The 25,462-nt window shown below is 40.6% G+C and overlaps 1 protein-coding gene across 2 annotated transcripts in view; it reads right to left on the bottom strand.

Annotated features, from left to right (window-relative positions):
- NUB1 (negative regulator of ubiquitin like proteins 1) overlaps positions 1–25,462 on the bottom strand; it is a 42,790-nt gene that overhangs the window by 8,524 nt on the left and 8,804 nt on the right. For both annotated transcript variants that reach the window (XM_036899433.2, XM_057504920.1), the window contains exons 6-10: positions 18,006–18,188; positions 17,749–17,840; positions 16,426–16,532; positions 1,142–1,328; positions 326–433 (exon numbers count right to left, since the gene is read on the bottom strand). In XM_036899433.2, the coding sequence (XP_036755328.1) occupies positions 326–433; positions 1,142–1,328; positions 16,426–16,532; positions 17,749–17,840; positions 18,006–18,188 (677 nt within the window). The remainder of the gene's footprint in view (positions 1–325; positions 434–1,141; positions 1,329–16,425; positions 16,533–17,748; positions 17,841–18,005; positions 18,189–25,462) is intronic.

The following is a 25,462-nucleotide window of genomic DNA, read 5'->3' as shown; positions in this document are numbered from 1 at the left end:
CAGGCACCACAGGACATTACTCTGAGAGGCTGGTCCAGGGCCCTCTTTTGCCCCCTACCACTGGCAGAGGACGGCCAGGAGCAGGGTGGGCAGAACGGCCCCACTGCCCAGGAAACCTCTAGCCAATGCAAGCACTGGCTCACTGTAACGAGGAAACCTTGGCTGAGCCCTAACAAATACAAATATGTTGACAGTCTATGTGAGGAAGAGGGAATGGGACATTTTCACCGAAGTCACAAACTACTGAATCTATGAAATACTTAACTTCAGGGGACAAAAAGAGTCAGCGAAAATGTCTACAACTGTGGCGTATTCATTTCCTTACCTTGTTGAGATATTCACAAGCCTCTTCACCATTCCCACTGTGGTAATTTTGGATGCCTTGAAGCAAGTAAAGCCTTACAAACAACACCTTCTCTTTCCCCCAGTTTCCCTGAAATTATTGGGGGAAAAAAATATAGAAGTGTCTTATTTTTTATTATATGTCTATAAAACTCACATCTGTAATTCCCTCATCTCCATAGTGGCAAAATGGCATTAATAAAATGTCTGTAGTGTCACTACTACTGATGGCAAAAGTGAAGGCCCCTGAGTTCAATGGCTCCCCTGCCCCACAAGGAAGGAATGGTGTCAGAACACCTCTCCAGACACCCGGGACCCCGGCCCTTCTGGTTGGTAGAGAAGTGTACAAAACCCGAAACGAGGGGTATTTTATGCTGCCTTGCCATTTTCAAGCAGAATTCTGATGACTTGTGGAAATCAACTTAGAAAAATCCTTTTTCAAATAACAGCTCTTGAGCTGACTCATTCACGTCAACGGCTGCTGTCAAAAGTGTCTGCTTCCCGCAGTTAAATCTTCTACTAGAACATAGCCACCCGCCCTCTGGATCAGAGGGACCCTCAGTGGAGGCCTGTGACTAGCAAACTGGGTTCCTCTGGGCTAAACGCTGCGCAGTCCAAAGTCACAGCCCAGCCTGTAAAACATTTAACCATCCCATTAAAACAGACCCCCAAAAGAGGACGCTGCACACTACTATCAAAATAAACCGCCTTCTGGCAGCAGTCTAAATACTTGAACAGAAATAAACTCAAATTCTAGAAATGGGCTCAATAATACATAAAACAAATTAGAGTAACATACTTTTATGTGAACAAGTCTCTGATGATTTTCTCCGTAACAATTTTTAAAACATTTCTGGGCCAGGTTTAATTTTTTTTCCGCGTCGTCAAGGCACTCCAGCTGTTCCAAGCGGAAGTAACACCACACTATGTCCAGCTGGAGCACCGCGTAGTTATCGACCGTGTGCAGCAGTTCCCTGCAACACTCACTGGAGAGGGCAAGGAAACGGCATCCTGAACAGCAGCATTAAAAACCTTTTCGTAGATTACTGGAATTCTTTTCCAGGTTTTGGTCTATTTCCAAAGACTGAGTGCTCTAAAACAGAGACGCCAGTGTTTGTGAAGGGAGCTATATTTATATCTGAATGTTTCCACTGAGAAAAAGGCAGTTAGGGCTCAGGAAAAGCAGCCTCACACCATCTGCCCCAGGATACACACACACAGACACATCCCTTGCTATGCTGGGAAAGAGGTTCGGCAGGAAGTGGAAAATGGGGTCAGTGTGTCAGCAAACATAGGGAGACCATGCTCTAAGGCAGAGGTTTCCAACTCTCACTACAAATTAGCATCACCTGGATATGACGAGTTTCTTTTCTTCCTCCTTTTTTAATACTGATGCTGGGACTCCACTTGGATCAACCGTAACAGGAAGCTCTGCAGGTGGGGCCAGGATGCTATATTTCTAAAATCTTCCTGGGTCATTCTAATGTATAGCTCAAGTTGAGAACCAATATTTTAAAGACATACCAAAAAAAGTCACTACTTACTATAAATGTTTAAACTGATGAGGGCTGTGACAATACATTCATGTACAATTACATTCAAACTGGGAGGAAAAAGAATCCCAGAAAATGCCAGGTTCTAAATGCCTCGCTGATCTGGGGACTCAGGTGCAGGCTAAATGCTACTTTTTAGCTGTGACAGGAGCTGAACTCGGGTCCAGAGAAAGACAGACAGATCTCCACCCACTTTTTATTCAGGTTTTTTTTTTTGGTGTTGAGGAATATGAATTCTTCATATATTTTGGATGTTAGCCTATCAGATACATAGTTTACAAATATATTCTCCCATACTGTAGGTTGCCTTCTTGTTCTACTGATGGTGTCCTTTGCTGTACAGAAGATTTTTAGTTTGATGTAGTCCCACTTGTTCATTTTTTATTTTGTTTCCCTTGCCCAAGGAGAAGAGTCCAGGAAAAAACTGCTCATACTTATTTTCAAGAGACTTTTGCCTATGTTTTCTTCTAAGAGTTTCACAGGTTCATGTCTTACATTCAGGTCTCTGTGTTGCGTGCCACTCAACTCGGGTGAAATATGAGTGAACAAAATATACAGACAACACAACACAGACAGACAGACAATGGCTGCAGCAGCCCCGATGTGGCGCAGCTCCTTTATTTTCATACTGCCTTTCTCGGACCCCAGCCAAGTGCTATACTCATCTTTCCCTTCTCAGGGGGGACAGGCCAGAACATCTTGTTGATTTCTCAGAATCTGCCCAGTAAGCAGGGGCGGTGTTTTCACACGTCCCCAAGGTCTCCCTGTTTCCAGCGTGAGGCGTCCTGGCTCGTGTTCGAGGACAAGATATGCTCTTGTGGGCAGATAACTTCCAAGGACGGCACCGGTCGTTCTCAAGCTGGTGCTCCCCCGTGCTGCGTTCAGACGTGGGGGGAGACAAAGGCCGCCCCCTGCACTCTGATCCATTTTGAGTTTACTTTTGTGTATTGAATGAGACAGTAATCCGGTTTCATTCTCTTGTATGTAGCTGTCCAGTTTTCCCAATACTTGTTATTGATGAGGCTGTCTTTCCCCCCTTGTATATTCATGGCTCCTTTATATTCTATTAATTGATCACATATACATGGCTTTATTTCTGGGCTCTCTATTCTGTTCCATTGATCTATGGGTCTCTTCTTGTGCCAGTACCAAAATGTAGCTTTGTAGTATAGCTGAAGTCAAGAAGTGTAATACCTCCAGCTTTGTTGTTCTGTCTCAGGAGTGCTTTGGCTATTTGGGGTCTTTTATGGTTCCATATGAATTTTAGGATTATTTGTACTAATTGAAAAATGACATTGGTATTTTGACAGGGATTCCTTGGAATGTGGAAAGTGCTTTGGACAGGATACCCATTTGGGCAATTCTTCCTATCCATGAGCATGGGATAGATTTCCATTTATTTGCCTTTAACTTCTTTCATGAGTATCCTACAGTTTTCAGAGTACAGGTCTTTCACCTCCTTTGTTAGGTTTATTCCTAGGTATTTTATTCTTTTTGATGCAATTGTGAATGGAATTGTTTTCCTGACTTCTCTTTCTGCTAGTTCATTGTTAAGTGTATAGGAATGCAACAGATTTCTGTGTATTAATTTTGTATCCTGCAACTTTGCTGAATCCAGTTACTAGTTCTAATAGTTTTTTGGTGGAATTTTTAGACTTTTCTATATATAATATCATGTCATCTGCAAATAGCGAGTTTAACTTCTTCCTTATCAATTTGGATGCCTTTTATCTTTTTGTTTTGTCTGACTACTGTAGCAAGGACCTCCAGTACTGTTGGAAAAAAAGTGGTAAAAGTGAACATCCTTCTCTTGTTCCTGATTTTAGAGGAAAAGCTTTCAGCTTTTCACCATTGAGCATGATGTTAGCTGTGGATTTGTCATATGTGGCCTTTATCATGTTGAGGTACATACCCTCTATACCCATTTTGTTGAGTTCTTTTCATCATGAATGGATGTTGAATTTTGTCAAATGCCTTTTCATCATCTTTTGAGATGATTATGTGATTTTTATCCTTCTCATTAATGTGGGGTGTCACAGTGATTGATTTACAAATATTGTACCATCCTTGCGTCCCTGGAATAAATCCCACTTGGTTGTGATGGATGATCCTTTTGGTGTATTTCTGAATTTGGTTTGCTAATATTTTGTTGAGGATTTTTCCATCTATGTTCATCAGGGATATTGGTCTAAAAATATATATGTTTTTTGTAGTGTCTTTGTCTGGTTTTGGTATTAGAGTGATGCTAGCCTTACAGAATGAGTTTGAAAGTATTCCCTCCTCTTCTACTTTTTGGAATACTTTATGAAGGATGGATATTAGCTCTTCTTTAAATGCCTGATAGAATTTAGCTGTGAAGCCATCTAGTAATGGACTTTTCTTTGTTGGGAGTTTTTTGATTACCAATTCAATTTCATACTGGTAATTGGTCTGTTCAGATTTTCTGTTTCTTCCTGGGTCTATCTTGAAAGGTTGTACTTTTCTAGGAATTTGTTCATTTCTTCTAGGTTGTCCAATTTATTGGCATGTAATTTCTCAAATAATTCTCTAATATTTCTTTGTATTTCTGTGGTGTCAGTTGCAACTTCTTTTCCATTTCTGATTTTATTTGTATCCTCTTTTTTTTCTTGATAAGTCTCACTAGGGATTTGTCTATTCTGTTTTCTCAAAGAAGCAGTTCTTTGTTTCACTGATATGTTTTCCTATTTTGTTTATTCTTGCTCTAATCTTTATTATGCTCCTCCTCCTACTAACATTGGGTTTCATTTGTTCCTCTTTTTCTAATTTCTTTGTGAGTTTAGATCGTTTATTAGGAATTGATCTTCTTTCTTGAGGTAGGCCTGTATTATACTTCCCTCTCAGAACTGCTTTTGTGGCATCCCACACATTTTGGACTGTTGTATTTTTGTTTTCATTTGTCTCCATATGATGCGTGATTTGTTTTGATTTTTTCATTGATCCATTGATTATTTGTAAGCATGCTGTTTAACCTCCAAATGTTTGTGGGCTTTTTTGTTTTCTTAGTGTAATTTATTTCTAGTTTCATACCATTATGGTCTGAGAAGGTCGACAAAATTTTAATCTTTTTGAACTTATTGAGGCTCTTTTTATGGCCTAATATGTGATCTATTCTGATGACCATTCCATGTACATTTGAGGAAAATGTGTATCCTGCTGCCTTTGGGTGGAATGTTCTGTAGGTATAGAATCTGTTAAGTCCATCTGATCTAGTGTGTTGTTAGTGCCTCTGTTTCCTTATTTATTTTGTCTGGTTGATCTGTCTATTGATGTGAGTGGTGTATTAAAGTCTCCTAAAATGAGTAAGTCCCAAACTATTTCCCCCTTTAATTGTGTTAGTATCTGTTTTACATATTTAGATGCTCCTGGGCTGGGTACACAGATATTTATAATGGTTACATCCTCTTGTTGGACTGGCCCCTTTATTATTATACAATGTCATTGTCTCTTGCTACTTTCTTTGATTTGAAGTCTATTTTGTCTGATATTAGTACTGTTACTCCTGCTTTTTCCTATTATTTGCATAAAATATCTTTTTCCATCCCTTCACTTTCAGTCTGCCTACGTCTTTGAGTCTGAAATGAGTCTCTTGTAGGCAGCACACAGAAGGGTCTTTTTTAAAAAATCCATTCTGCCACTCTATGTCTTTTGATTGGTGGACTCAGTACATTTACATTGAAAGTAATTATTGATAGGTATGTACTTACTGCCATTTTATTGATTGTTTTCTGGTTGTTTTTGTAGTTCCTCTGTTTGTTTCTCCCTCTCTTATACTATTCTCTTGTTATTTGATGGTTTTCTTTAGTGTTGTTTGGATTTCTCCTTCTTAAATTTTTGTGTACTACAGGCTTTGGGTTTGTAGTTACCATAAGGTTCACTGATAAGATTCCTAACTAGATAACAGTCTACATTAAGCTGATGATTTCTCTATGTCAAACACAGTCTAAAAGTATTTTTTTTACTTCCTCTTCCATAGTTTATTAGATGTCATAAACTGCATTTTTGTGTGTATGTACCCCTTGACTGATTTTGCATGCAGTTGGTTTTACTACTTTTGTTTTAATGTCATACTTGCTTGGTAAGTAATTGGTCTACTCCCTTTACTGTGGGGTTATTTTCACTGGTGAAAACTACGTAGGCTTAAGAACATTTCCATCTACAGAAGTTCCCTTTCACATATCCTGTAATGATGGTTTAGCAGTTATAAGTTCCTTCAGCCTTCATTTATCTGGGAAATGTTCAATCTCTCCTTCCAATTTGAATGATAATCTTGCTAGGCAGAGGGTTCTTGGTTGAAGGTCCTTCTGTTTCAATACATTAAATATTTCATGCACCTCCCTCTGGTCTGTAAAAATTTCTGCTGAGGGAGGCGGAGCCAAGACGGTGGCGTGAGTAGGACAGTGGGAATCTCCTCCCAAAAACATATATATTTTTGAAAATACAACAAATACAACTAATCCTAAAAGAGAGACCAGAAGACACAGGACAACAGCCAGACTACATCCACACGTGCGAGAACCCAGCGCCTGGTGAAAGGGGTAAGATACAAGCAGCCCAGCGGGACCCGAGCGCCCCACACACCAGCTTCCGGCGGGAGAGGAGTCGGAGCAGGGAGACGGAGCCCAGGACTGCTAAACACCCAGCACTCGCCATGCGCACCAGAGGGCAGACACAGTGCATGCGTGGGGTGCTGGAAACTAGGGGAACAGGACAGTAAGACCTGTGAGTGGGTCCCCCAGACGGCACCTCTGGGACAAAAAAAAGCCAGTGCTTTTTGAAAGTCTTAAAGGGACAGGGACCCCACAGCTGGACAGAAGCATCCCAGGTCACAGTCCAGCAGCTGGAAATTCCAGGGAACTCCGGGCGCACTAACACCCTGGGCAACAGCTCTGAGACCCCTCACGGAGGTAAACAGCCAAACAGCCCCCTGTCCATTACCCCTCCGGGGCCCCGCGCCTGAGGCTGGCCACACCCACAGCAAGGGAGCTTCCTCCATACCGGCCGGGCAAGATACAGAGACCCAGTCTACACGCAATTGAACGACACAAGCCACTAGGGGTTGCAGTTGTCCCAGTAAAGAAAGGCCAGGAGCAAGTGGAAAGTCTTGGCTCTCCCAGCTGAAAGACTAGTCAATAGCTCACCATTGCACCTATCAACATGAAAAGGCAAAAAAATTTGATCCAGACAAGACTAAACCAGACAGCTTCGACATCTTCTACATCTTCCCCTGAGAAGAAACCTGGGGAGACAGATTTAACTAGTCTTCCTGAAAAAGAATTCAAAACAAAAGTCATAACCATGCTGATGGACTTGCAGAGAAATATGCAAGAACTAAGGAGGGAGAATAGAGAAATAAAACAAGCTCTGGAAGGACTTCAAAACAGAATGGAAGAGATGCAAGAGACCATTAATGGACTAGAAAACAGAGAACAGGAATGCAGAGAAACTGATGCAGAGAGAGATAAAAGGATCTCCAGGAATGAAAGAATTTTAAGAGAACTGTGTGACCAATCGAAACAGAACAATATCCACATTATAGGGGTACCAGAAGAAGAAGAGAGAGAAAAAGGGATAGAAAGTGTGTCCTTGAAGAAATAATTGCTGAAAACTTCCCCAAACTAGGGGAGGAAATGGCCTCTCAGACCACAGAGGTACACAGAACTCCCATGAGAAGGGATCCAAGGAGGGCAACACCAAGACACATAATAATTAAAATGGCAAAGATCAAAGACAAGGACAAAGTATTAAAGGCAGCCAGAGAGAAAAAAAAGGTCACCTACAAAGGAAAACCCATCAGGCTATCATTGGACTTCTCAACAGAAACCCTACAGGCCAGAAGAGAATGGCATGATATACTTAATGCAATGAAACAGAAGGGCCTTGAACCAAGGATATTGTATCCAGTACTATTATCATTTAAATATGAAGGAGGGATTAAACAATTCCCAGACAAGCAAAAGTTGAGGGAATTTGCCTCCCACAAACCACCTCTACAGGGCATCTTACAGGGACTGCTCTAGATGGGAGCACTCCTAAAAAGAGCACAGAACAAAACACCCAACATATGAAGAAGGGAGGAGGAGGAATAAGAAGGGACAGAAATAAGGAATCATCAGACCATGTTTATAATAGCTCAATAAGCGAGTTAAGTTAGACAGTAAGATAGTAAAGAAGCTAACCTTGAACCTTTGGTAACCACAAACTTAAAGCCTGCAATGGCAATAAGTACATACCTTTCAATAATCACCCTAAATGTAAATGGACTGAATGCACCAATCAAAAGACACAGAGTAATACAATGGATAAAAAAGCAAGACCCATCCATATGCTGCTTACAAGAGACTCACCTCAAACCCAAAGACATGTACAGACTTAAAGTCAAAGGATGGAAAAAGATATTTCATGCAAACAACAGAGAGAAAAAAGCAGGTGTTGCAATACTAGTATCAGACAAAATAGACTTCAAAATAAAGAAAGTAACAAAAGATAAAGAAGGACATTACATAATGATAAAGGGCTCAGTCCAACAAGAGGATATAACCATTATAAATATATATGCACCCAATACAGGAGCACCAACATATGTGAAACAAATACTAACAGAATTAAAGGAGGAAATAGACTGCAATGCATTCATTTTGGGAGACTTCAACACACCACTCACTCCAAAGGACAGATCCACCAGACAGAAAATAAGTAAGGACACAGAGGCACTGAACAACACACTAGAACAGATGGACCTAATAGACATCTATAGAACTTTACACCCAAAAGCAGCAGGATACACATTCTTCTCAAGTGCACATGGAACATTCTCCAGAATAGACCACATACTAGGCCACAAAAAGAGCCTCAGTAAATTCAAAAAGACTGAAATTCTACCAATCAACTTCTCAGACCACAAAGGTATAAAACTAGAAATAAATTGTACAAAGAAAGCAAAAAGGCTCACAAACACATGGAGGGTTAAGAACACGCTCCTAAATAATCAATGGATCAATGACCAAATCAAAATGGAGATCCAGCAATATATGGAAACAAATGACAACAACAACACAAAGCCCCAACTACTGTGGGATACAGCAAAAGCAGTCTTAAGAGGAAAGTATATAGCAATCCAGGCATATTTAAAGAAGGAAGAACAATCCCAAATGAATGGTCTAATGTCACAATTATCGAAATTGGAAAAAGAAGAACAGATGAGGCCTAAGGTCAGCAGAAGGAGGGACATTATAAAGATCAGAGAAGAAATAAATAAAATTGAGAAGAATAAAACAATAGCAAAAGTCAATGAAACCAAGAGCTGGTTCTTCGAGAAAATAAACAAAATAGATAAGCCTCTAGCCAGACTTATTAAGAGGAAAAGAGAGTCAACACACATCAACAGAATCAGAAACGAGAAAGGAAAAATCACAATGGACCCCACAGAAATACAAAGAATTATTAGAGAATACTATGAAAACCTATATGCTAACAAGCTGGGAAACCTAGGAGAAATGGACAACTTCCTAGAAAAATACAACCTTCCAAGACTGACCCAGAAAGAAAGAGAAAATCTAAACAGACCAATTACCAGCAACGAAATTGAAGCGGTAATCAAAAAACTACCAAAGAACAAAACCCCTGGGCCCGATGGATTTACCTCAGAATTTTGTCAGACATACAGAGAAGACATAATACCCATTCTCCTTGAAGTTTTCCAAAAAATAGAAGAGGAGGGAATACTCCCAAACTCATTCTATGAACCCAACATCACCCTAATACCGAAACCAGGCAAAGACACCAAAAAAAAAGAAAACTACAGACCAATATCCCTGATGAACGTAGATGCAAAAATACGCAACAAAATATTAGCAAAGCGAATTCAAAAATACATCAAAAGGATCATATACCATGATCAAGTGGGATTCATCCCAGGGATGAAAGGATGATACAACATTCGAAAATCCATCAACATCACCCACCACATCAACAAAAAGAAAGACAAAAACCATATGATCATCTCCATAGATGCTGAAAAAGCATTCAATAAAATTCAACATCCATTCATGATAAAAACTCTCAACAAAATGGGTATAGAGGGCAAGTACCTCAACATAATAAAGGCCATATATGATAAACCCACAGCCAACATCATACTGAACAGCGAGAAGCTGAAAGCTTTTCCACTGCGATCGGGGACAAGACAGGGATGCCGACTCTCCCCACTGTTATTCAACATAGTACTGGAGGTCCTAGCCATGGCAATTAGACAAAACAAAGAAATACAAAGAATCCAGATTGGTAAAGAAGAAGTTAAACTGTCACTATTTGCAGATGACATGATATTGTACGTAAAAAACCCTAAAGACTCCACTCCAAAACTACTAGAGCTAATATCAGAATTCAGCAAAGTTGCAGGATACAAAATTAACACACAGAAATCTGTGGCTTTCCTATATACTAACAATAAACTAATAGAGAAATCAGGAAGACAATTCCATTCACAATAGCATCAAAAAGAATAAAATACCTAGGAATAAACCTAACCAAGAAAGTGAAAGACCTACACCCTGAAAACTATAAGACACTCTTAAGAGAAATTAAAGGGGACACTAACAGATGGAAACTCATCCCATGCTCGTGGCTAGGAAGAATTAATATCGTCAAAATGGCCATCCTGCCTAAAGCAATATACAGATTCGATGCAATCCCTATCAAACTACCAACAGCATTCTTCAATGAACTGGAACAAATAGTTCAAAAATTCATATGGAAACACCAAAGACCCCGAATAGCTAAAGCAATCCTGAGAAGGAAGAATAAAGTGGGGGGGAATCTCACTCCCCAACTTCAAGCTCTACTACAAAGCCACAGTAATCAAGACAATTTGGTACTGGCACAAGAACAGAGCCACAGACTAATGGAACAGAATAGAGACTCCAAACCATTAACCCAAACATATATGGTCAACTAATATTCGATAAAGGGGCCATGGACATACAATGGGGAAATGACAGTCTCTTCAACAGATGGTGCTGGCAAAACTGGACAGCTACATGTAAGAGAATGAAACTGGATCACTGTCTAACCCCATACACAAAAGTAAATTCAAAATGGATCAAGGACTTGAATGTCTAAGTCATGAAACCATAAAACTCTTAGAAAAAAACATAGGCAAAAATCTTTAGACATAAACATGAGTGACCTCTTCTTGAACATATCTCCCCGGGCAAGGGAAACAAATGCAAAAATGAACAAATGGGACTATATCAAGCTGAAAAGCTTCTGTACAGCAAAAGACACCATCAATAGAACAAAAAAGTACCCTACAGTATGGGAGAATATATTCGTAAATGACAGATCCGATAAAGGGTTGACATCCAAAATATATAAAGAGCTAACACATCTCAAAAAAAAAAAAAGAGAATAACCCAATTAAAAAATGGGCAGAGGAGCTGAATAGACAGTTCTCTAAAGAAGAAATTCAGATGGCCAACAGGCACATGAAAAGATGCTCCACATCGCTAGTTATCAGAGAAATGCAAATTAAAACCACAATGAGATATCACCTCACACCAGTAAGGATGGCTGCCATCCAAAAGACAAACAACAACAAATGTTGGCGAGGTTGTGGAGAAAGGGGAACCCTCCTACACTCTGGTGTGAATGTAAATTAGTTCAACCATTGTGGAAAGCAGTATGGAGGTTCCTCAGAATGCTCAAAATAGACATACCATTTGACCCAGGAATTCCACTTCTAGGAATTTACCCCAAGAATGCAGCACTCCAGTTTGAAAAAGACAGATGCACCCCTATGTTTATTGCTGCACTATTTACAACAGCCAAGATATGGAAGCAACCTAAGTGTCCACCAGTAGATGAATGGATAAAGAAGATGTGGTACATATACACAATGGAATATTATTCAGCCATAAGAAAAAAACAAATCCTACCATTCGCAACAACATGGATGGAGCTGGAGGGTATTATGCTCAGTGAAATAAGCCAGGTGGAGAAAGACAAGTATCAAATGATTTCACTCATATGTGGAGTATAAGAACAAAAGAAAACTGAAGGAACAAAATAGCAGCAGAAGCACAGAACCCAAGAATGGACTAATAGTTACCAAAGGGAAAGGGACTGGGGAGGACGGGTGGGAAGGGAGGGATAAGGGCAGGAATAAAAGAAGGGGCATTACGATTAGCATGTATAGTGTTCGGGGGGGCACAGGGAGGGCTGTGCAACACAGAGAAGACAAGTAGTGATTCTACAGCATCTTACTATGTTGATGGACAGTGACTGTGAACGGGGATGTGGGGGGGACTTGGTGAAGGGGAAGCCTAGTAAACATAATGTCCTTCATGTAATTGTAGATTAATGAAACCAAAATAAAATTTTAAAAATATATATATATAACATTAAAAAAAAAAGTTTCTGCTGAGAAGTCTGTCGATAGCTTGATGGGGTTTCCCTCGTAAGTAATCTTTTTTCTCTCTCTGGCTGCTTTCAATACCCTCTCTTTATCCTTAATCTTTGTTAAATTAAATAATTTAATTTTTAGGTGTCTTGGTGTTGTCTTCCTGGGTTTCTTTTGTTGGGGGCTCTCTATGTTTCCATGACCTGAGTGTCTATTTCCTTGCCCCGCTTGGGAAAGTTTTCAACAATTATTTTCTCAAAAAGATTTTCTATCCTTTTGTCTCTCTCTTCTTCTGGTACCTCTATTAGGCAAATATTGTTTCATTTGGAGTTGCCACACAGCTCTCTTAGCGTTCTTTTGTCCCTAAGACTCATTTTACTTTGTTCCTCAGGTTCACTGTGTTCTTGTTCTCTAATTTCCATCTCATGGATGGTCTCCTCTATGCAGCTATCTATTATTCATTCCCTCCACTGTGTATTTTACTTTAGTTACTGTATTCTTCAGTTCTGAGTGGCTCTTCTTTAGCTCTTCTCTTTGCCGAAGTCCTCCCCGAGATCTTCAATACTTTTCCACTTATCAGTGAGCATATTTATGACTTGTTACTTTGAAATCTTGATCAAGATGATAGTTAATCTCCATTTCATTTGGCTTTTCTGGTGTCTTATCCTGTAGTTTTGTTTCAAACACAGTCCTGTGCCTCGTTTTTTCAGGGTTTCTGTGTTTCTTCCTTCATATAAGATGGACCTTCTATGCTTTCTGTTCTAGAAAGTAAAGGCTTTATGAAGGAGGCATCCTGTAGTGCTCCAAAGCTCAAGACTCTTTACTCTGCAGTGCCTGGTTCTCCTTTGCAGTGGAGCCCCAGTGGCTGTTGCTGGGCAACAGGCGGGGCTGCCTGTCTGCAGTGGTCTCCTTCTGCTGGGGCCAGCAGTTTGCCTCAGCTGGCCCTTTGTGATCAGAGCAGCAGCTTCTGCTGCGACTGCTGTGGGTGGGGCAGCCCTCTGACTGCCCTGCAGCGATGGTACCCTGCTAGGCTAAAGGGGTGGGCGGGGCTGCTGCACTGCTCTGGGGCAGGTGCTCAGCAGTGATTCTCACAGTGTCAGGGCTCACAGTCACATGGCAGTGAGTTGTGCAGCTGCAGGGTGCACAGCTGCAGGGCACTGGAGGGATGCATGCCACCAGACTGGGCTGCCTGCGAGGGAAGAAGTCCTCGGCGCTGGCTCCTACAGATGCCTCCCGTTGGGCTGAGAATTCTGGAACAGCCTCCCTCTGCCTGCCAGGCTGACATTGCTGGGCTGAGTGGGCAGTGCACAGGGAAGTGCCACAGGGCTGAGCCACCAGCAAGGAGGATGGAGCATTTGGAGCTCCAAGAGTGCCCGACCTGTTGGGCTGAGGGAGGGCTGGGGAGTGTCACCCACCTGCCCTTTACCATGCATAGAGCGCTCCATCCAACCTTCACCCCTCTGGCACCCTTCCTGCTGCTGGCAAACCTTTTCATCAAACTGCCATCTCTGTTTTGGGTCTCAGCGGGACCAGGGGGGAATACCTGCCCTCTACAAGTGGCAGGAGTCTCAGCCCCACAAGAGTGTTCCAACCTCACAGAACCCAGTGCAATGTGGACTTGTGCTCCGAGAGCAGATGTCCAGGGCCAGGTGTGCAGAGCTCCTGAGTGCTTATCCCCTCCCCGCTCCATTCCTTTTCCTCCCACCTGTGGGCTGGGATGAGGGAAGGGCTGGGGTCCTGACTGATCATGGCTCTGCCACTTTACCCTTCTCTGTGTGGGCTTTTCTTCCCCAGGTGTAGGTGGTCTGCCCTGCAGCCTTCAGGTCATTTTCAGGGTTAGCTGTTTGCTGTAGTTGCTTCCTTGCTGTGTGTATGTGGAGGGAGGTTTCTGCCTTCCCTTCCACTCCACCTTTTTTCCCTTCTGCCTGTTAGTTTTTAATTGGACATTGGGTATTTTTGTATTGCTGTTAAGTATTACTGAGCTTTGCACTGAAGTTAAGTTACCTAGAAACTTAAGTGTGACCCTTTCAATGCTTGCTTTTAAACTTTGTTAGGGGGGGCCAGAGCAGCTTAATTTAGGGCTTGCTTTGCCCTTCACCTGAGGCAATACCCTTCTGAATTCCCTGATGCCCACTGATGCTCACTGACTCTCCAGGCAGTGAGCAGAACCAGTCACAAGGCTTCCTCAGCCCTTCTGGTGGAGATCACTACCCTGTACTGCCAGAAAACAAGTTTTCACACATTTTGCCCAGATTTTCAGTTGTTACAGGTGAGAGAGAGGGTAAAAGCAGTTCCTGTTATCCATTCTGACCAAAGCAGAACTTCCATTTTTAGTTTTAAATAGGGAAAGAAACTACACTTGGCCATACTACAGACCGTACCCCAAGATGCATAATAGAAAGTTGTGACAGAATTTTTAGCCTACTTAATGTAGAAAAAACATCAAGTAGGAATGGAAACAGAACTAAAGTTCCCTCCACATACATTACCAACTTGCATTAGTGTTGACCTCCAAGGAGAGGGAACGCATAAAATTACACTAATTAGTTGGCTTGAATAAACAGATCTTCAGAAAAAACATGACTGTCTACTTAAAAAATCACTGACAATCCTTATTGGATTATTATATCTACTACTTACTGAACATGTTAACATACTGTGAGGTAAAGACATAGTTATTTTTATTCAGGGGTTCCCTGAGACTTGAAAATTACTTCAAGGATTTATCCAGGCTGAAAACAGATTGAGAAAGGCTCACACAAACAAATCAAAATCAATCATGTTTTGATAACTGCTAAAGATGGATTATGAGTATATGAGAACTCATTATACTAACCTTTATACTTTTATATATTTGAAATTATCTGTAATAAAATATTAAAAACAACTGTGTTAGGAAATAAAAATTTTACCTAAGTTTTAACTTACAGCCTGCACTGTTTTGCAGCCAAAGACAATGAAACTGATACTCAGAAAGCAGCAGAGTCAAGGAGGCAGAGAAAGAAAGGAGGCCCCCTGGAAGCACCCAGCCCTCATTCTAGGTCTTCCCAGCTTTGCCCCACCTCCCAAATTGAGACAATAAATCCCCTTTTCTGCTTAAATTAAAGTTGGGATTTGTTCACTTAAAACCCAAGGGTCCTGCCAATATACTTGGTAATCTATAAACGTTTGTATTTATCTTCTTGAAGTGTACACTGTATGTTAGGAATTCATCAAAATGAAAAAGAAAATAATACCAAAGTTGTTAACTTTTAACCATTTTTAAATATCAAGTCTGTTTTTCAAATGTTTCACCTGCCAGGATTAGGTCTCTCAGTACCACTTCCCATTAAGAGGAACCAGCAGTCCTTGGGAAATTGCTGATTCCTGGTCAGGGGCAGGTAATGTCCAAGATGAGTTTGGAATACCTTTGGGGACCAGCAACTACGAGGATCAGGTCAAAGGGCACAGGACTCTCCCACTGGCCAAAGTTGATCAATTTAAGCACTGAGGTTTGAAACATATCAAATATGTTAAAACCCATGAGTTTGTGTTGATGATTTTAAAAAAAAGGGAAGAAAACCTCTTTGGTGATGTCATCTTTAGAGGATCCTAGGGAAGCAATTAATTTCTTCTGAAAACAAGAACATAAAGAGAAAGAAAACCAAACATTTTATTCTTTCTGTACAAATTGTACCTCAGCATCATAAATAGCTGATGAAAAGAAATGCTTCTTTTCAGAAGAATCCCAGCAAGAAATGCAGAGGGAACAGTAAGGTATCACCGTTTTGTAGCCCCTAATGAAATAATGGATTTGGGGAATGATCAACAACCCCTACACCAAGACCATTAGGTGGGACGTTGATGGAGACTGTGTAGCAGGTAGGCCATAACAACACATCACAAAACACAGGCATGACACCCTACATGCTTGTAAAAAGTTCCTCAGCTAGAGACCAGTTAGAAATATCAGAGGAAGAAATAATTCCCATTGGTCTATATCATAACTCCTCTTTTACTTCAATCACTGTCTTGGGTAAAAACCTGAAGTCTGAAATATACAGGCAGGAGGGTGCTGTACATAATCTGGGCCATTTTCCTTAAAACTGGTATTCATCAAAAAGAAGTGCCTACCAGAAATATTTGTCAGCATCCAACAGACATGGCAAGGCTATCCCATATTCTTTTCTTTTCAGGAAAGCTCTGCCCTTCTCATGATATCCCATAGCTAACATAAGAGCCTAGAAAAAATACAGATATTAAAAAAACATCACTTTAAAGTATAAAAAAACAAATTATATTAAAAGCATATTAATTCTAAAGAAATCAAATAAAAACAAAACAAAACAAGATCACAATTAAATCTAAAAGCCAACATTAAGAGAAATACAATAAAGCTTTATTTTACTTAAACACTAATGCCACACCCTCAATCTAACGTGGCTGGTGTGGTGACCAGCTCCTGCCATTTGCTGTCACAGGTTTATTTAGGACCTGCTGATCTGGGCTGACTCTGCACACGGGGGCAATGTGTGAGAGCAGCCAGTGTCCTGTGTCCTCTTCAGAAAAAGCATCCGCTTTGCTTTGTCCTTCATCAAGTTTTCTCTGAAGTATTTGTCAACCCTGGCACTTCCAAAACAATTTTTAAAAGGTAACCCAAAAAGTTTTTATGTTCATTAATATTATTAGATAATTCAGTCTTGTGAAGGCTTTTCAAAAATTTCTGGGTAGCATCATTTAGTATAAGAGCAGTGGGCAAATAATTGCCAACATTAAAAAAAATCAATCCACTGATAGTTACAAAGTTCTTCTTGAAATCGAACTTTAATTTTTCACTTCAAACAGAGTAATTCACATAACAAAGGCTACTCAAACCTGTTCTTTAAAGACAGAAAAATTAATGACCCATAGTCAATAGAGCTCTTCACTATAAGAAGCCACTAGACCCTCACTCAGAGACTCATCTCAGGGTCCAAGCTACAGAATGCTGCTATAAAGACCCCTTGGATGTATTCAAAGGTAAAACCATCTCCCATCTATTCCAAATTATAGATCAGGAAAAGGGGGAATGGGGAGACAGGGGTGAGATGGCAGAATCACCTGTCAGACCTGATTGATCCCTTAGGGGACATGGCCCTCTAATAACATAAACTACGTGAGAATGATCACTGCCAGAGGAAGCCATCTAGGCTGCAAGCAGTGCATCACGTCGCCAGGAATATGCAAAGTCCCTGCCCCAGGACAGCAGGGTCACGCCACTGTGTACCACTGCACTGAAAACCGCAGGCAGAGCCAGCTGTATGCAAATGCTCATCATGTGGTTACACTTCTGTGTTTATAAGCTGGAGACAGAAAACTCGTTCCATTACTTCATACCATTCCAACATCAATAGCCAGAAACCACCTCTGCTCTGACAGCAAATCAAAGACAACCCCTAAATTCCACAGTGTACTCACTTTTCTTTCTGATGGAGGAATTCTGATCGATCTGCCCGTCTGGTTCGCTATGTCTAAGTATGGTGTGGTTTCTGGATCCACCACCATCTCATCTGCAACAAAACCAAAAGGATCTCTGTGAGTTCTATATTAAAAAGCAGTGACAGTGCCACTAACATTAGGCTGCTGGGGAAGAAAAGCCAATGACAAATGTGTTACACAATCCACTGCTGCCCCTGAGAACCTGAGTGATGAGAGGAGCTCGAATCTCTGTGTACCTCTCTCTGCCAGTATCTCCAGGCCCTTCTTGGTTCTCTGAATTCTTTTCTCTTTTAGTTTAACTTCATTTTGCTCTTCTTCTTCAACCTGGAAGTTTTTTCTTATGTCCTCTTCAGACTGTTTTAGTTCAAGCACCATAGCTTTTACATTGTGTGTCACTCCTTGTTCTTCAAGTGTCTCCCCTGTGAAAATCAGAAATGCATATTATAAAGCCATTAAATTTACTGGGTAATAGTCCATTCTCTGTGTTAAACAGAACTCTTAAACCTGTTTAAATCTGGTTGTATAATTGTTACTGCAGAGGATGAAAGCAGCCAGTGAAAAGAGCTGACTAAATCCATCCTTTCCAATTGTCTTTATTCTCATGGCAAGATCAAATCAAAGCAATAAATATTTGAAAATCTACTACACAGAGACTACTGTGTGCACTAGGCAATAAAAAAGGAAATTGAACAGAAGATTCAAGACGGTGGCATGAGAGGTGAGACAGAGAACTCCTCCCAAAACCACAGATAGTGTGAAAATATAGTTAATGTAACTAATCCTAAAACAACAGGAAAGAAGGCTGCACCAGACTGCATGCATGCAGACCTCAGGAACAGAGCAGACCTCACGAAACAGGGTAACATACGAAAGCCTTGATCCGGCTCGAAAGCCTTGATCCGGCGGGACCCTGGCCCTCCCCCCACCCCAGCTCACTGGCAGGAGGAAGAGAAACAGAGCCGGGGAGGGGGCGGAAGCCTGGGGCTGTTGAACACCCAGCCCTGGAGGTCTGCTTTGCATTGTGTGGTGCCCTGGAGGCTGGGGAGCTGGGACAGGCGGAGTGCCTTGAGAGACAGATTCTGGCCGTTTGTGGAGGGCAGGACCCACACCCGGCCGCTCTGGGACAAGGGAAAGGCAGGCGGACTGAGACGCTTCCTAGCAGCAAGAGGGCTGCTGAAGGGGCGGAGTTTGCACGGAGCTTGCTGCGCGGGGGAGGGGAGAGCTGGACAAGGCTGGCTGGGCGCGCTCTGCGCAGCTGGTTAGGAACTTTGAGGAGGTTCAGGAGCCCCATCCCCCTGGCTGCTTACTCAGCTCCGAGGCCCCCCACTGTGACATGCAGCCTGCTGCGCCTTCCTCCTGGCCTGCCGGCACCTGTTCGCAAACCAGCAATCACTGCGCTGGTGTCAGGCCAGCAAGAAGGAGGCCCCGCCTACAACAGCTAGAGACGCAAAGCACAGAGGCTCACACCTGTGTGCTCGGCCCACGGGCTCTGACACCGGAGACGGCGCCGCAGACCGGAATCAGGAAGCAGATCTTTCCTCCCCCAAGGCACCAGCTCCGCTCCCCTGCGACCCCCAACCTCCCTCCAGGGGCTGAGCAGCTCCAGAGACTGGAGCTTCTGGGCACTAGTGGGCACCACACAGAAATATGAAATGTCAAAAGAACATAGTTCAGACCAAAATCTCACAAACCCCAGAAAAAGGGTCAAATGAAACTGAACTCACCAATCTGCCTGAAAGAGAGTTCAAAATAAAAATCATAAACATGCTTACGGAGGTATAGAAAAATATTCAAGAACTCAGGGATGAATTTAAGATGGAGATTCGATCATTAAGAAATTCCGTATCTGAAATGAAACATACAATAGAGGGATTTAAAAGCAGATTAGAGGTAGTAAAAGAGATGGTAAATGGAATAGAAATTAGAGAAGAGGAATAAAAAGAAGCTGAGGCACAGCGAGAAAAAACAATCTCTAAGGATGAAAGAATATTGAGAGAACTGTATGACCAATCCAAACGGAACAATATTCACATTACAGGGGTAGCAGAAGAAGAAGAGAGAGAAAAAGGGATAGAAAGTGTTTTCAGATTGCTGAAAACTTCCCCAATCTGGGGAAGGAGATAGTCTTTCAAGCCATGGAGAGGCACAGATCTCCCAGCACAAGGGACCCAAGGAAGACAACATCAAGACATATACCCACAAACCATTTGCTACATGCATTTTGGAAGGATTCCCAAAGATGGAAATATTCCTAAGGATAAACAGATGTCACCCAAGGGATACACAAAGAATACAGACTATGATTCATAACATACAAAGAATGAAGGAGGAGAAAAAAAAAAGAACCTTTAGGTTGTGTTTGTGATAGCATACAAAGTGAGTTAAATTAGACTGTTAGATAGTAAGGGAATTACCCTTGAACCTTTGGTAACCAAGAATCTAAAGCCTGCAATTGCAATAAGTAATAATCACCCTAAATGTAAATGGTATGAATACACCAATCAAAAGATACAGAGTCACTGAATGGATAAAAAAGCAAGACCCATCTATATGCTGCCTAAACAACTCACTTCAAACCCAAAGACATACACGGACTGAAAGTAAAGGGATGGAAAAAGATATATCATGCAACTAATAGGGAGAAAAAAGCAGGAGTTGCAGTGCTTGTATCAGACAAAACAGACTCCAAAACAAAGAAAGTAACAAGAGACAAAGAAGGACATTACATAGTGATAAAGGGGTCAGTCCAACAAGAGAATATAACTATTATAAATATCTATACACCCAACACAGGATCACCTACATATGTGAAACAAATACTAACAGAATTAAAGGGGGAAATAGAATGCAATGCATTCGTTTTAGGAGACTTCAACACTCCAAAGGACAGAGCAACCAGACAGAAAATAAGTAAAGAGACAGAGGCACTGAACAACATATTAGAACAGATGAGGACATCTACAGAACACTCCATACAAAAGCAACAGGATACACATTCTTCTCAAGTGTACATGGAACATTTTTAAGAATAGATCATATACTAGTCCACAAAAAAAAACTCAGTAAATTCAAAAATATTAAAATTGTACCAACCAGCTTCTCAGATCACAAAGGTATGAAACTAGAAATAAATTACACAAAGAAAATGAAAAAGCCCACAAACACATGGAGGCTTAATAACATGCTCCTAAATAATCAATGGATCAGTGACCAAAAAAACCAGATCAAGCAACATATGGAGACAAATGACAACAATAACTCAACACCACAAAAACCTGTGGGACACAGCAAAGGCCGTGCTAAGAGGCAAACACATTGAAATACAGGCCTACCTCAGGAAAGAAGAACAATCCCAAATGAACAGTCTAAACTCACAATTAATGAAACTAGAAAAGGAAGAACAAACGATGCCCAAAGTTAGTAGGAGGGACATAATAAAGATGAAAGCAGAAGTAAATAAAATTGAGAAGAATAAAATAGAAAGAATCAATGAAAGCAGGAGCTGGTTCTTTGAGAAAATTAACAAAATAGATAAACCCCCAGCCAGACTTATCAAGTAAAAAAGAGAGTCTACACACATAAACAGAATCAGAAATGAGAAAGGAAAATCACTATAGACACCACAGAAATACAAAGAATTATGAAAGAATACTATGAAAAATTATATGGTAACAAACTGGATAACCTAGAAGAAATGGACAACTTTCTAGAAAAATACAACCTTCCAAGGTTGACATAGGAAGAAACAGAAAATCTGAACAGACCAATTACCAGCAAAGAAATTGAACTGGTAATCAGAAAACTACCTAAGAACAGAAATCCTGGACCAGATGGTTTCACTGCTGAATTTTATCAAATGGTTAGCGAAGACCTAATACCCATCCTCCATAAAGTTTTCCAAAAAGTAGAAGAGGAGGGAATACTTTCAAACTCTTTCTACGAGGCCAACATCACTCTATTACCAAAACCAAGCAAAGATACCACAAAAAAAGAAAATTACAGACCAATATCCCTGATGAACAGAGATGCAAAAATCCTCAACAAAATATTAGCAAAGCGAATTCAAAAATACATCAAAAAGATCATCCATAATGATCAAGTGGGATTCATCCCAGGGATGCAAGGATGGCATTCGAAAATCCATCAACATCATGCATTACATCAACAAAAAGAAGGACAAAAACCACATGATCATCTCCATAGATGCCAAAAAAGCATTCGACAAAATTCAACATCCATTCATGATAAAAACTCTCAACAAAATGGGTATAGAGGGCAAGTACCTCAACATAATAAAGGCTATATATGACAAACCCACAGCCAACATTATACTTCAGCGAGAAGCTGAAAGCTTTTCCTTTAAGATCGGGAACAAGACAAGGATGCCCACTCTCCCCACTTTTATTCAACATAATTCTAGAGGTCCTAGCCAGAGCAATCAGACAACACAAAGAAATAAAAGGCATCCACATTGGTAAGGAAGAAGTCAAACTGTCCCTTTTTGCAGATGACATGATATTGTACATAAAAAACCCTAAAGAGTCCACTCCAAAACTACTAGATCTAATATCTGAATTCAGCAAAGTTGCGGGATACAAAATTAATACACAGAGATCTGTGGCATTCCTATACACTAGCAATGAACTAGCAGAAAGAAAAGTCAGGAAAACAATTCCATTCACAATTGCATCAAAAAGAATAAAATAGTTAGGAATAAACCTAAGCAAGGAAGTGAAAGACTTATACTCTGAAAACTACAAGACACTCATGAGAGAAATTAAAGAAGAAATCAATAAATGGAAACACATCCCGTGCTCACGGATAGGAAGAATTAATATTGTCAAAATGGCCATCCTGCCTAAAGCAATCTACAGATTCAATGCAATCCCTATCAAAATACCAACAGCATTCTTCAATGAACTACAGCAAATAGTTCTAAAATTCATATGGAATCACAACAGACCCCAAATAGCCAAAGCAATCCTGAGAACAAAGAATTAAGCGGGGGGAATTACACTGCCTGACTTCAAGGTCTACTACAAAGCCACAGTAATCAAAACAATTTGGTACTGGCACAAGAACAGACCCACAGACCAGTGGAACAGACTAGAGAGCCCAGATATAAACCCAAGCATATATGGTCAATTAATATACGATAAAGGAGCCATGGATATACAATGGGGAAATGACAGCCTCTTCAACAGCTGGTGTTGGAAAAACTGGACAGCTACATGTAAGAGAATGAAACTGGATTATTGTCTAACTCCATACACAAAAGTAAACTCAAAATGGATCAAAGACCTGAATGTAAGTCATGAAACCATAAAACTCTTAGAAAAAAACACAGGCAAAAATCTCTTGGACATAAGCACGAGCAACTTCTTCATAAACATATCTCCCTGGGCAAGGGAAACAAAAGCAAAAATGAAAAGGTGGGACTATATCAAACTAAAAACCTTCTGTACAGCAAAGGATACCATCAGTAGAACAAAAAGACATCCTACAGTATGAGAGAATATATTCATAAATGACAGATCCGATAAGGGGTTGACATTCAAATGATCCGATAAGGGGTTGACATTCAAATGATCCGATAAGGGATAACATTCAAATTATATAAAGAGCTCACGCACCTCAACAAACAAAAAGCAAATAATCCAATTAAAAAATGGGCAGAGGAGCTAGACAGACACTTCTCCAAAGAAGAAATTCAGATGGCCAACAGGCACATGAAAAGAAGCCCCACATTCCTAATCATCAGAGAAATGCAAATTAAAACCACAATGAGATATCACCTCGCACCAATTAGGATGGCCACCATCCAAAAGACAAACAACAACAATTGTTGGCGAGGATGTGGAGAAAGGGGAACCCTCCTACACTGCTGGTGGGAATGTAAACTAGTTCAACCATTGTGGAAAGCAGTATGGAGGTTCCTCAAAAAACTAAAAATAGAAATACCATTTGACCCAGGAATTCCACTCCTAGGAATTTACCCTAAGAATGCAGCAGCCCAGTTTGAAAAAGACATATGCACACCTATGCTTATCACAGCACTATTTACAATAGCCAAGGAATGGAAGCAACCTAAGTGTCCATCAGTAGATGAATAGATAAAGAAGATGTGGTACATATACACAATGGAATGTTATTCAGCCATAAGAAGAAAACAAATCCTACCATTTGCAACAACATGGATGGAGCTAGAGAGTATTATGCTCAGTAAAATAAGCCAGGCAGAGAAAGACAACTACTAAATGATTTCACTCATATGTGGAGTATAAGAACAAAGAAAATGAAGGAACAAAACAGCAGCAGAATCACAGAACCCAAGAATGGACTAACAGTTACCAAAGGGAAAGTGACTGGGCAGGATGCGTGGGAAGGGATGGATAAGGGGGGAAAAGAGGCACTGCGATTAGCACACATAATGTGGTGGTGGGGGCAGAGGGAAGGCAGTGTAGCACAGAGAAGACAAGTAGTGATTCTATAGCATCTTACTACGCTGATGGACAGTGACTGTAATGGGGTATGTAGGGGGGACTTGATAATAGGGGGAGTCTAGTAACCACAATGTTGCTCATGTAATTGTATATCAATAATACCAAAATAAAAAATAAATTAAAAAATAAAAAAGACATTAAGGAAGAAAAAAAAAAGAATCATACAATAAAAAAAAAGGAAATTGAGAAAGCATAATATGTGAATTTTAGTTAATACAAGAAACAGTAATGCAATTCACAACGGACAGTGAGCCACAGGGCAGACTGGGCAGCTGCAGTGGCTAAAAGCAGAAACCCTGGGTTCTATGCTTTTTAATTCTATGGCCCCGAGGAAACTATCTTCTAGCACCCAGTTTCCTCATACATAAAATGGAAATAAAGATAAGGGCAGAAATCAGTGAAACGTAATGGAAGAGGATATTAACAAAATCAAAAGCTAGCTCTATGAAAAGATTAATCAAGTATACAACCTAACAAAAATTAAGTCAACCAAAATGGAGAAGAGTAAATACAAATACAAAGAGATTTTAAGTATTATGAATTATAATCCTATAAATCTGGACACACTTCTAGAAAACGGTAGTTGGATTTTTTTTAGAAACTTGACAACTATACTAAACTTTTATATAGAAAAATGAAGGTCCACTGGTGGCCAAGTCACCTTAATAAAGTAGATCCAAGAGGGGGCTCATCTTACTAGATTTTGAAACTATAAAGCCACAGTAATAAAATAAAAAAAAACCTCTGTGGGTGAAGGGGATCAGAAGGTGCAAAGTTCCCATTATAAGTCCTGGGATGTAGTACACAGCACAGTGGCTATAGTAAACAATACTGTATTGTATATTTGAATGTTGGTGAGGGATCTTAAAAGTTCTCATTACAAAAAAAAAAAAAATTGTAACTGTATGGTGATGGATGTTAACTAGACTTACTGTGGTGATCGTTTTGCATCACATACAAAGATCAAATCATTCTGTTGCCCTCCCACAACTAATATTCTATGTCAGTTATACCTCAATTACAAAAGCTCTATGGTTCTGGTCCAGGAATAAACCTACAGGTAAACAGAAAGAATAGACAGTGCAGCCAGAGAGCTCTAACACAGGGGGTCCCCAATACCAGTGTAGACAAGAGTAAGTTTAGTAGGGGATATGGATATTGGAAGAAAAATCAAGCTGGATCCTTAGCTT

This window comes from Manis pentadactyla, chromosome 7 (assembly GCF_030020395.1).
Source record: "Manis pentadactyla isolate mManPen7 chromosome 7, mManPen7.hap1, whole genome shotgun sequence".
Taxonomy (NCBI): domain Eukaryota; kingdom Metazoa; phylum Chordata; class Mammalia; order Pholidota; family Manidae; genus Manis; species Manis pentadactyla.
The sequence above is the reverse complement of the archived record's forward strand: the minus strand, read 5'-3'. Positions and strand labels throughout refer to the sequence as shown.